The sequence below is a fragment of the Gambusia affinis genome, linkage group LG15 (genome assembly GCF_019740435.1).
Source record: "Gambusia affinis linkage group LG15, SWU_Gaff_1.0, whole genome shotgun sequence".
NCBI classification, from domain to species: domain Eukaryota; kingdom Metazoa; phylum Chordata; class Actinopteri; order Cyprinodontiformes; family Poeciliidae; genus Gambusia; species Gambusia affinis.
In genome coordinates, this window is record NC_057882.1 from 2,977,756 (window position 1) to 2,991,179 (window position 13,424).

Here is a 13,424-nt window from a genome sequence, read left to right on the forward strand (position 1 = left end):
AAACTTCCTCAGCTGCTTGAACCACGATAATAATCCCGCACTTCACCTGCCAGCAGTCTGGATCAACAAAACACTTTAGCTGGTTGATGTCGTTGATTTCTACAACCGGCTGGCTGATATTTACCCAGGACTAATACGCTGTGGGACCGAGCAGCTCTGCTGGATTGAATATGGTATTTTTTTTATTTGTTGATACAATTTTATGCAATATAAAAGTCCTCTCAGAGTAAGGCATATTTAAATGGGACAATGTGTTCAGATGAAAGCAGAAGTTTACATTCACCAAGCAAAAACTTTTTTTTTTTCTCATTGTTTGAAGTCAAATCAGACAAAACTTCTCCTGTTTTAGGTCAGTGAGAATTACCAAAATTATTTTTATTTGCTAAATGTCACAATAATGAGAGAAAGAACATGTCACAGCTTTATTAATCAATATCTTCAAAATCAGAAGTTAACAGGTATTTTCTCACTGCCTTTGCACGGCCTAATTCAAGTTAAATGTTTTGAGTTTCCTTCAAGCTTCTCACAATAGCTTGCCGGAGTTCTGATCCGTTCCTCTTGACAGAACTGCTTTAACTGGGTCAATCTCTATAGAACTGAGATCAGGGGTTTGTGATGGCCGAAGCATTGACTCTGTTGTCTTGAAGCCACTTTGCAACCACTTTGGCTGTATGCTCAGGTTAATTGTCCATTTGGACTCATTTGGACACGAGCCTTAACTTCCTGGCTGTGATGTTGCTTCAATAACTCCACATGTTCTTTCCACAGGATGCCATCTATTTCATGAAGTGCACCAGCTCCTCCTGCCATAAACGTCCATCAATTTGAACATTTCGGACCAAACAGGAGAACCTGTCTCCTTCCTGACTGGATGAATCTGCCCATCTTGTCTGTATAATTGTTTGAACAGATGAACGCAGCACCTTTGAGCATAAATTGTTTCCAAACTGATTTTAAAACTTGCAAAACATTTTTAAAAATGAAATGATGCTTAATTCATACGTAATAATTCTCTTTACTTTTTTTTTTGAGAAAATGCCTGCTGGAAGTTGACGCCTGAGCACCATAACCAGGAGACAGGGGTGGATGATCGTGTTGAAGAATTATCATTATTTTTCCACCAGATGGCGCCAGAGTTTCCGCTCTCCTTACATGCTTCACCCTTCAGTTTCTCTTGTCCCAGTACAGTTATATCTCAAAAAATTATATCATTTAATTAGCCAGAATATGATTCAGAAGTTCATTTATTTTATTATCTAAATTCAAGTGATAGTCACTAAGTGATGCACTTCACACCAGTTTTTCTGCTAATACAGACAGTTACAGTGAAATACAAGCAACCTTTAGACACTATTTTGCCAATTTTCTTTAAAGTTATTTTTTTGTTGATTAGCAGAACCCAAAAGCAAGCAACGGGCAGTGCTGCAGAGAAAATTAATTTTAATCATAAATATAAGCGGACAAAACTCATGAAACTGGAGGGAAAACAAGAGTAGTTTAGAAAGATGTGAGGAAAGAAACGTGTATGGTAACAACACACTGGCTGCTCTTCCACTGAAAATTGCACAGTTTGATATTTTGAAAATACATTTGCTTAATGAAAACAGAGCAATTTTGAAAAACTTTACTTTAAATTAGAAAAAAAAATGTTTTGACACTAGGGTGAGGTAATTGTATCAAAATTGGTTGGTTTCACAAATCTACAATGGAAACATTTTTTTCACATCACAAGAGCCACAAGATCAACAACCGGATGTTAACATTGGTGCAAACAAGAAAAAGACAACATGAAATAACTTCTAATGGGAACACCAAAACAAAACAAAAAAAGTGTTTTTTATTGACAAAGTTTTGGGCACATTTGTAAAAGAAACACAGCTAGTGTGTGATATGACAATAGAGCTCAGTAGGAACAGTGAAACTGATTAAATGAATGTGGAACAGCTGAGGGGCAATATAAACAGGAATGCTCTCACAAACACAACAAAACCACAAGTAACAGAAGCATGTTGGGTGAGGTAGACCAGGACTGCGTTCTCGTTAGCTCCGCTGCTGTTGCTGCTCCTGTTGCTGCTGCTGTTGCTGCTCCTGTTGCTGCTCCTGTTGCTGCTGCTGTTGCTGCTGCTGTTGCTGCTGTTGCTGCTGCTGTTGCTGCTGCTGTTGCTGCTGCTGTTGCTGCTGCTGTTGCTGCTCCTGTTGCTGCTCCTGTTGCTGCTGCTGTTGCTGCTGCTGTTGCTGCTCCTGTTGCTGCTGCTGTTGCTGCTCCTGTTGCTGCTGCTGTTGCTGCTGCTGTTGCTGCTCCCGTTGCTGCTGCTGTTGCTGCTCCTGTTGCTGCTGCTGTTGCTGCTGCTGTTGCTGCTCCTGTTGCTGCTGCTGTTGCTGCTCTGATTGCTGCTCCTGTTGCTGCTGTGTTCTCAGTGGGCAGAAGAACGGATGCCACAGCGCTTCTTCCACAGTGATCCGCCTGCTGACGTCATACTCTAGCATGGAGCCCAGCAGGTCGAACAGCTGCTTCTCCTCCTCACTGTTTGTTCTCATGTACTGCTAAAATAAATAATAAACAAAGATTTTTTTTTCTTCTTGTGGATATAAAGCTGCAGGCAATCAGCTGATGTATTTAAACAAAGCAATTACTGTGTTAGTTTAAGGATTGGTTCTGAGTCCAGCCAAGAAATGGAGCCATACTTTTATTACAGTATGTTGTGTCTCACTATGGGAATGTTTAAATGTTTGAATTACATCATAGATTTCAGTTTATTTTGGAGACTGTCCCAGGTTGTTTTCAACATGTCTGCACCGATTTACTTAGTCCAAAGTCTGCTAAAGAGTGACATATCAATCAACCAATCAATCATATCAATCAAATTTTATTTGTATAGCACTTTTCAGAAGCAAGGCATTTCAAAGTGCTTTACATCATAAACACAAAGTCATGCAACATAGAATCAACAATCAAAACATGACATTAAGTCAAGAGCCATCGTTAAAATCATAACTGATTATGTTTCAAATAAAACTCTAAACAAGTGGGTTTTTAGTCAAGATTTAAAGGAAGTCAGTGTTTCAGCTGTTTTACAGTTTTCTGGAAGTTTGTTCCAGATTTGTGGTGCATAGATGCTGAATGCTGCTTCTCCTCGTTTGGTTCTGGTTCTGGGGATGCAGAGCAGAACCAGAACCAGAACCAAAAAACCTGATGGGTCTGGAAGGTTGATATAACAACAACAGATCTTTAATGTATTGTGGTGCTGACCTGTTCAGTGATTTATAAACTAACAACAGATACACACATTCAAAATAATACCAGGATTTATTGTTTCATAAAACTCACCAGCACAGATAATACAGAACAGCAGCGTTCAAATGTTTTGCACTGGCAGCCAAAATAATCAAAATATTCAGGTGCCTAAAATTATTTACATGATTAAAAACACACAAAAATTTGGTTATTTTATTTTTACCTCATTGGCAATAGATAAAAAATCGAACATTTTAATGTAGTAAAGTAGAAAAAAATGTTCTTCAAAAACCTTTATGTTTGATGAATATTTTTGAGTATAAAGTTGGTGGATGTTTGTAGCTCTAATTGCTTTCTTAAAAGGTTTTACTTACTTACTTAAACTACTTTGTGTTGTACCTAACATTATCCGTTTAATAAAATATTTGTTGAAAATTTCTTCCTAGAACAGTTACAAAAACTGCCTACCTGTGTGAGGTGTGTAACTGCGTTAGATGGGGGCAAAAAATAAATCTTTGTTTTACCATCAGAGGTCGGCAGTGTTTCCCAATATCATCTTCAGAGGAACTCGCATCATTCCAGTTCAAACGCTCATTTTTAACAAACTTCTTCTTCCTGCATGTCACACAAACGTAGCTTGAAGTGATTCAACATCAATAATAGACATCAGTTCAAATATGCACCGCAAGGGCGTCTGTGCATCAGCTAGCATGACTACATCAAGAGAATAATGTTTGCTGGTCTTAGCAACTGTTAGAAAACAAGAGTTACAGACAATACAGTCCTTATTGTACCTTGATTGTTGTTATCTTGATTAAATTTGAGCATTAAAAAGTTATCATCTGCATAAAATAGTACAAAAAATAGCTGCAAAAACTTCCATCGATTTCCCAAAATTGTCAAAAAGATCTTCTAAAAACATTTGTAAACAGCTTTAGTCAGATTTTGAACATTTAAAACATTTTTTGTCAGTAGATGAAATGTTCAAATACAGCAGAAAACACTGACTGTGTCATACTGGACAGGATGTCTACTGGACCTGGTCTGTTTCAGGAGGTGGGGTGGAATCGGTCCCAGGACCCTCTCCATCATGGCCAGATGTTCTCCACAGTCATGACTCTGAAATAATACAAATAAATGTTTGAATAACACTTCCTGCTGTTTTGAAGTAAACTTCAGTTTGTGTGTTTGTGCTTCTTCACAGGGAACAGTGTTTGTCCGAGGTAATACTCGATGAGAACGCAGCCCAGACTCCACACGTCACATGACTGGTTCCAGCCCAGATCTGAACACAAACATATTGTTTTTAAAAACACTTGCACCTGAAATAATTCAGTTTATAACTAAGGAGTTACGATGTGAGCATACCCAGTATGACCTCTGGTGCTCTGTAGTGCCGTGTCGACACCAGAGTCTCATGATGTTGGTGGTCAAAGGTAGCGGTGCCAAAATCCACAACCTTGATGTCTAGACTGCATGGTTTTGTGTGCTTACAGTTCTGAAACACACACACACACGTGCACACACACAACACAGACCTAAATGTCACAGCTAGGTCAAACTTTACATGAATATCACAGTTGTGGTGTTTTTAGGAAACTCTTTACCGTCTGTTGGCTGAACTCCATGTCACAGTCACAGCTGACAAACAGAATGTTCTCAGGCTTCAGGTCTGTGTGTGTCAGCTTGTTACGGTGCAGAACTGTGGAACAGAAAACAATAAGATGTGTCCATATATCCTAACTCAAATTTTTCCAGTTTTCTTAAGTTCTGCAAAGTGAGTTTTCATTCAAAAGATGAGAAATTTGTAATTTAACTAACTGACATACAGAGGACCATGTTATTCATGGGGATTAGCGACAACAGCTTGGCTTTAATACATTTATACTCCTACCCACTCCTTGAACATTTAGGTTTTATTGTATTACTGTCATTCTGTTTGAAATGTTTAGCGTTCAATAAACATCAAAATAATGAAAGAAGAGGATCTGCAAACACTGAATCACAGATAGGCAGGGGTCTACTGTCGTATCATTCCTTTAACTTCTTATACAGTAGATGAGTCATTTCATCCATTTGTTGTCTTCTACAAAACAAAACCAAAAAACGCACAGCAAACAACTACCAACGCACAGACTCTCAACAAAAAAAAAATCTGTTTTGACAACAGTTTTAATTTGGATTCATGCTCCGGGAAGCGATGTGACTGCATTTAGTAAAACCAACAACAGTCAGTACTTAGTTCAGAGGTCACGTCCACAACCATCAGCATACACAGATTCAGGGTTAGAAGTTTCACAGGATTCACCATGTGAACTTACAGCTGACCGCTCTGAAGATCTGGAAGGCTACGTGTCGGATCTGCTCCACACTGAAAGGGACGAAGTCGTTTTGTCGCAGGAAGTCGAAGGTGCTGGGACCGAGACGCTCCAGAACGATGCAGATGTGGGATTTATGCTTGAACCAGCCCAGCATCCTCACACAGGGGCTACCAGGACAGAGGAATACACAAGGACTTAACCTACCTTCACGACTGAAGGACTCAGTTGTCTAACAGTCGCTCCCTTCAGCGCCTCGTTTGACTCTAAAACAGAAAATAAACCAACTGGTTCAAACTGAGTTCCTCACAATCTGTTGTCGTCGTCCAGGCTGTTGATCTCCTCAAGCACGGCGATCTCTGATCTCGCAACTTTACAGAAACTCTCAAACTTCTTCACAATTTTTACAGCCACACGCTGACCTCTGTGGAAAGTGTGCACAGACAAAAATGACAGAAATATGTAGGTGTTCATTTCTCCTGCAGTGGTCTAAGTAAGACACGTTTGGATGATTACCGCTGAGCCCTGATCAGCATGCAGGCTTACCTGTATCTGTCAATACACTCCACTACTTTCCCAAAAGCTCCTTCTCCCAGGGTGGAAGAAATTTCATCTGGTAAGAACAACCAGAAAGTTACTTTCTTTTCTTGAAGTTGTCATTTTAAGCGTCTCTGTTGTGCATGCCAAGCTGATATTTTTCTTGTTGAATTCAGTTTGTTTCTCTACAACAGCTGTTACACATCGTATTCCTCTACATTGCATGTCTATGTCATCCATTGATTTTGCGTAAGTGTATGTCTGCTTTTCATCATTTCTAATTCAACTTTTCCTTCATACATCTGGAAATCTTGAGGCGTTTTACCCCAAATCCTGATGATGTTCATGATGATTTGCATGTATCATCATGCAAATCATTTGTATTTCAAGTTTATACACTCAGACTGAAACTACAAAAGAAATATTTGAAGTCAGTGCTGCATACATCTGTCTTGCAACACAAGGCCGATGTGATAGTCCAGGTTTCCGTCGTCATCGTTCTGTCTGGTCTCTCTTTGCTGAGTTTCCTTTGGTCCATCGTCTGCAGCAATAGGACTGCTGTCATGGAAAGACGCCGATTCAAGTTGGACTGAGGTGTTTTTAGACTGTTGGGCAAATGCAACAAGAGGGAAATTAATTAAAAGTCATCAGAGAACAAAATTCAACCCCAAATGAAGAGGTTTATAACCTTTATTTAGTTTGTTACAGTTTAAGATGTATAAATGAAACACAAAAGATACTGACTGCTATGAAAACAAGAATCCAGCTGCTGAGAAGTACATTTTTTGCGTTGCCTGGCAGAATTGATATACTTTCCTTTAAAAAGCAGTTAAACTAATCCATCAGTCACTTATTAAATGAGACATTCTGGTGATACATTTAGTTATAAAGAGGAAAATAAAGCTATAACAGTTAGAAGTTCTAAAAACCTACAAAAGGCTCCTCCTCTCAGTCTTACTGCATTTCTGACTCTAGATTTCAAATAGAAAAAACTTTATTTTACCGGTTTGGAGACGTCCAGGATGGGCTGTTGTGTCTTATTGGAGCTTCCAGACTGTGAGTCTGATTTAAACTTCCTCATGCCTACAAGAAGACAGAAAAGTCCATTTTTTTTTAACATTAAATACATTGGAAACAGTTACTGCGTCTTTAAGGCATACGGTTAAGCTCGTCTAGCGTTTTGTAGCACAAATTACAGCAAATAATTCTGAATCACTTAAATCTTCTTTGTTCAGGAGGGATTTTGCAGCTAAAATGTCCATTTAAATCTGAATTATATTATAAATAGTTCAAAGCGACGTGCCTCTGGAACAGACTTATAAAAAAACAACTGCAAGACTAAATGAGACAGAAAATCTTTACCTGCCCAAGAATCACTCGTCATTTTTTCCCATAGCTCGACCCAGAACTTTGTCCCAATATGTTCCATTTCCACCAGAACTTCAATAACACCTGAAAAATAGAAAGAAAACTTTATGTTTGTGATTAAATGACTTTGAAATCCTGAATCACCCTTTGAAAACGTCCGGATTGAGAAGATTCTAGTTGGGAATTTTAGAAGGATTACTGCAATAACAGGATTGTTGTGATCACAACCAACATTCATACAAGTTCAGAACGTATTTCTTTAAAAGTTTGTTTATTCGATTCCAGAAAAGCATATTCATGAATAAAAATATCTTACAATGTTAGATGTCTTTAGTGAGATGCAAGCCTTCAAACAGCTGATAAATCTTTTATTTCTGCAGATCTGCTTGGTAATCTCTAACTCTCAGTGACTTCAAGGGAATGCCTTTTGTTTTTCTGACTGGAAACTCAGAAACATTGATCTCCTAGAACAGACATAATGCAGCCTGATGTCAATCTTACTACTTATATGTCATGTATAAACGTCTGAGACCACTTTGTTATTGTATCCAACCTGTAATTTATTAGGTTATCACAAGAATACAAAAAAAAAAAAATCAAAAAAAGATCTACATTTATGTTGTAATTGCTGAAAGGCTGCCATATTTACTGTTTTTCTCACTTGTTCTTTTTCTGTGTGTATTTAAGCTTTCATTTTCTGATTTCACACTAAACATTTTCCGTTCAGTTTAATTGCATCCTGTTAAATGAAATAGAAGTGGATGTGGCTGCCTCACCAGACAGAGCGTATTGATTCACAGCTCTCTCTGGTCCATCACTGTTCCACCTGTCAGAGCTTCTAATGTATCTTCATGCAATTAAAGCCTTCCTCCGTTCCTCTTCCACAAATAGCCCACATGTCAGTCAGAGCCGAGGTTTCTCTCTCCATGTTGTTTCTCTTCTGCTTTTCGTCACCTCCTCTGCTTTACTTTTATGTGCCTTCCTGGCAGCTTAACAGTTTTACTTTGAAATAGTTTTAAGCTGCTCAGGTGCATAGTAAAGTGTTTGAAATATGTTTAGTTTTATTTTAACTTTTTTGGAGGTGCAGAGCAGCTTTGCTTTTTATAGATGATGTGAAGGAGCGTTGTGCATTCCCTGGAAAGGTTTGTCCTCCTCCTCCCTCTCCTGGAAACGGATCTTGGTCTCCGCGCCCCGGCCGGCTCAGCTGCCTCTCCTGTACTGTAAATCAGCAGCGAGGAAGACTCGGTCCTCCTGACAACACGTCGGATTTTTTGTCACTCACTCACGAGACAGCAGCCGGTGCCAGGAGCTCGGTGTCGCTCTGTTTACAGCTTGATGAGCAGAACAGGACTGCAGTTAAAAGTCTGACTGTCAACACCGGCAGCAGCAACTTTACAGGACAGAAACACTCAGATTTGCTCTGTTTCTGCAGGTAAACAGGTTCGCTCTTTACAGCTAGACAAAGTTGGTATGTGAACGTCCCTCCATGCCCCCAGTGTTGTCACCTTCCTAAAATAATGGCCAAATTCTTGCCAAAACGGATTTTTGACTTGGACCATTACTTTAGGAAAGTAACAACATATTTTATTGGGATTTATGTGAAGTGCCAACACATCATATGAAATGGAAAAGGAGTGATTCATAATTTTCAATATTTCTCAAGATTAAAGCTGTAGTATGCAACTTCAAAAATAAAATCCATACTTATTAAATCTGTCGCTGTGTCGTGACAGTTTAATGAGAGAGAAAATTAAATAAAAAAAATAAAGCTTCTCCACAGACTCATAGTGCTTCTATCATCTGCAAAAACACACAGCTTCAGATTCACATCTTTTTTTAGCTTCAATTTTTTTTCTTTCAGTTTGAAAATAATTTTTCAGTTTCTAATGATTACAATTACTATTTTGAACAAATTTATAGTCCTAATTTAGCTCCATATTAAAGCACCCAGAAAGTGGATGTGCAGTTGCTTTCTACCCCTTTTAACTTCATGTCCCTAAATAAAATCCAGTGCAACTAATAACACCTGAGGTCACATAAAGAGTCAACCTGTGCGCGATATAATCTCAACATAAATAAACACAGGAAACAGTCATCAAACATCATAATGATGACCAAGCAGCACAGCAGAATGCTCTGGAACAATATATTGTTGAGGTTATAAAACAATAGTTCAAGCTTGAAGAAATGAACAGGACAGCAAGTGTGAAAGAATAAGATCCGCTTCATCCAATCTGACTGAGTTTGTGCATTTCTGCAAAGAAGAATGGGGAAAAGTTTTACTCTGTAGATGTGAATAACATCATTGCAATAAAAGAAAGTGATGCTGCTTCCTTTCTGATGTGCATTCATAAAGCATCTCATTTTCCTGCCATGTCATAAATAAGTGCTGCTATGTGTTGATGCTAAAATCCCACTTAGTGGTTGGAACAAGGAAAAGGAATAAAAATCAGTGGCTGTAAATGATTTATCTAAGTATTTGGTTTTTTGTTTTAGCATTGAAAATCATACTATTATCATATTTGTTCTGCCTTGTTTATCTCACTTCATACGTCGATAAAAACATTAATTTATTTCATTTTTGTTGGTTTTGATTCAAGATGGAAACAATGATACCAAAGCAGCTTATATACTAGCGCATAATGTAATAATTATTGTTAAAGCTCTTAATTGTTTTGCTAAGATTATTATTCATTGTAGTTCATCAATGCTTCAGCTTCAAATTTGACTCAGATGGGATATGTTAGAAATGTTAGAAATTCCTCACTGTGAGACTGTTTCAAAACGAAAAGCAAAATAAACCAGTAATCATAAATATTATATATTACATATATATATATATTTGGTTTTGTTTAGTTTTTTTTATACTCACCATCTGAATCTGAAACTGCTTTAGAAAACTCCTTAACTTCATTCCATATCGGTCTGTTCATCTATATCATTGTTTCACAGGTCATCTGATATGGCTAAAATTAAAGTGTCAGACTTTTCAGGAATCAGTCCAACTCCACTGTGACGCACAAAAGAAAAGTTTTGCCTCGATACCCGACAGCTGTGTTTGACTGGAACCTAACAAGAGTCTGAGCTGCGAAAGCCGATCGTCTTTCACAGCTCCAACAATCATCCCTGCTAATCTGACCGACGCTGTCAGCGCCACATTTCCCTGCAATTAGTGACCGCCTTTGAAATATCCAGAAGGATCTAAGCTCGGGATGTTATTGCTTACAGAAAATGATCTTTGTTATTAAATGCAGCTTGAATTTCTGACTGTAAAGTGACAGGTTGTTTCCCAACAATGTTTGGCTTATGTAACTGTTAATAATTATGAATAACAGTGTATTATTATCAAAATTATTAGTAAAGTTAAAGTCCTGATCATCAGGATTAATTAGCCAAACACATTCTCCAAACACTGCATAAACATCAACAACTTCTCTTTAAAGTTTGAGAATTTATTAAATCAATACTTTAGCATTACACTCAAAATATTACTTATATATTGCATGTTGGCAGTTCATAACTACCAACATGCAATATATGTTGGTAGTTATAAACATGCCACTAAACTACTGAGCCAAAAAGGAGAAAATGAACAATAAGCAAAGTATCAACTCAACTAATTAATGAATGCTGATAATAAAATAAAGTGAAATAATGATTAATAACTCAGAGACTAATTAAGTAATTACGTAGAAGTGTTGCTCTACTGAATGCTGTGAGATGCAGTTTGATCAGTTTATTTTCTGTAAAAATAAAACCAAACATGTAAAACCCTGTATATGCTAGATAAATCTTTTAATGCAGTAGGAAAATCTCACAATGAGAAATTTAGATAAATCCAACCTTCAGCTTAGCAGTGAAAAAAAACATTCCAAACATAAGATACTTTACTTTGATAAATGAATCCAAGTGTCTAAAAAATGAGTTCATTTGTTAAGTAATATAAATCAAGTTTATCCAAGTAAATATGTTAAGTTTATTAAGTTGTCATGCTAAACAAACCTAAGTAAAGTAAGCTTGACAAACTTAATTTCATTACATGTCACAAATGAACTCATTTTTTAAGTTGCAGTCATGACTTCCTGTTCAAATATAATACAACGCACAGGTCTGTTTCGTAATGCATGCATCAAAATTTAAAATACAAGTGAATGTGTAAAATGAGTATGCAAATAAAATCTCAAGAAATTATCATCCGTAAAGATCAGAGTCAAAGATAAGTGGGATCAGAAAGTCTCCAATTATTCATGTTTGCCAAACGCTCATGCCAGCAGAAATGTGTTGAGTTTATTATTATTGTGTAAATATGACTCATAGCTCAGTGAAGTTGAGCAATTTCAAAATAGATTGCCAAATTAAAAGAAAATGCAGCCATTTAGTCTAGAAGCACCAAAGTATTATTTCTGATGAAATATTGCAAAAATCTCTGGAAATATAAAAAAAAACTTTCATTAATGCCTTTGCACAATGAGACGATGCAATTTTTGTGAACTTTTGAGAACCAAATTTTCTAGATGATGTGCATACTGAAACAAAATAGAATATATATATATATATATATATATATATATATATATATATATATATATATATATATATATATATATATATATATATATATATATATATATATATATATATATATATATATATATATATGTATATATTATAAATGTTTAAGTATATTTTTGGCTGTCATTTTAAAGATGAATTAAAATACCAGAATGAATTAATCTGAACAAAAGTAATCCTGTAATACCAAATCTATATTTTTTATACAATTTCCTAGTAATTCTTAAACCTTTGCTTCTTTATCAAAGTTTTAACTTGATATACTTATCCCCACAAAAGGTCAGTGCACAAAATTAGAAAGCCACATGTTTATTATTGTTGTTGTTGTTGTTATTGTTGAGCAGGTTAATTGTTACAACTCTGAATGTCGGATTATTATTTCTTTAAAAGTTTAAAACAGTTCTGCTCCTTTGATTCAAACTTTTTCACGGATATGAATTAAAGCACAAGTTTTCACAAACATTACGGTTTGTAACAGACAACTCTACTTCTGTAGTTTTTACTTTTGTTTAATTATTCTATTTGACTGCCTTTCTCCTTCTAAGAGGATGATATCATTTTATTTAGCTTAAAGCCTAAATAAACTCTGATATTTGGACCCCAGGAAGTGATGAGAACTTTTGAAACAGACTCCTGGTTCTGCTTCAGAATCGTTTTCCTGATCGCAGAATGAAATGGATTTCCTTACTTACCTGTCGTCGCTCCTAGAGATTTTCTCCAGTCTGCTTCTTCTCTGCTCGTCCGTCTATTTGAAACATTTTCCTTCACGCTGTACACCTTCCTCCCTCCTCCTCCTCTTCCTCCTCCCAGGAGCCACGCAGCCGCTTGTTGCCAAGAGGTGCGGCTGTCAAACAGGGAGACACAGATATGGCGTTCATGGTGATGCAGTAAAATATCAAGCCGGCTACAGAAAACTAAGCCACGGACATTCCTGTGTCCTTCGAGGGCAGTAAAATGCTCCGCCAAGTGCAGTGAAAAGATAGCTGCCCCTGCTGTGACCCCTGGCCCGGGACGGCATGGGCTCTTCTTTCATGGAGCAGAAGAAAACACGGTGTACTGGAGCTTATCTGGAACTCATGATGCAAAATGATCAGGAAATACTGTGAGGTTTACTTTGTGAGTACTGAAAAAAAAACAAAAAACGATTAAAGACACGAGTTACTTTGAAACTGGATTTTAATCCATATGACTTGGGTCAGAAGTGTGTCTTCATAGTTTGTCTCATTGCTCTTGAAAAACTGTTACAAAACTGGGGGACTGAGATCAAAGCTGAGCATTGCCTGGCATGTTGAAAGGTCAGACATTGGCCAGGAACTGTGATTGTATTATTTTGTACCAGATCGAATTGGACACACACCTCCTCCTGTAGTCATTGGATTAGATGAAGCACTGTA

General features: G+C 37.1%; 1 protein-coding gene across 1 annotated transcript; it reads right to left on the reverse strand.

The window, feature by feature from the left end:
* Nucleotides 1–2,304: 2,304 nt before the first annotated feature.
* Nucleotides 2,305–13,011, reverse strand: LOC122844777 (dual specificity protein kinase CLK1-like; the record flags this gene model as incomplete). The annotated part of the gene is made up of 13 exons (XM_044140537.1): nt 12,723–13,011; nt 7,453–7,542; nt 7,094–7,173; nt 6,536–6,695; nt 6,100–6,166; nt 5,864–5,977; nt 5,557–5,723; nt 4,843–4,937; nt 4,604–4,733; nt 4,438–4,520; nt 4,275–4,354; nt 3,760–3,850; nt 2,305–2,544 (listed from the first exon to the last, which is right to left on the reverse strand). Coding segments are annotated over exons 2-13 (1,374 nt in total), but the record flags the coding sequence as incomplete, so codon positions are not given.
* Between the last annotated feature and the right edge of the window lie 413 nt (nt 13,012–13,424).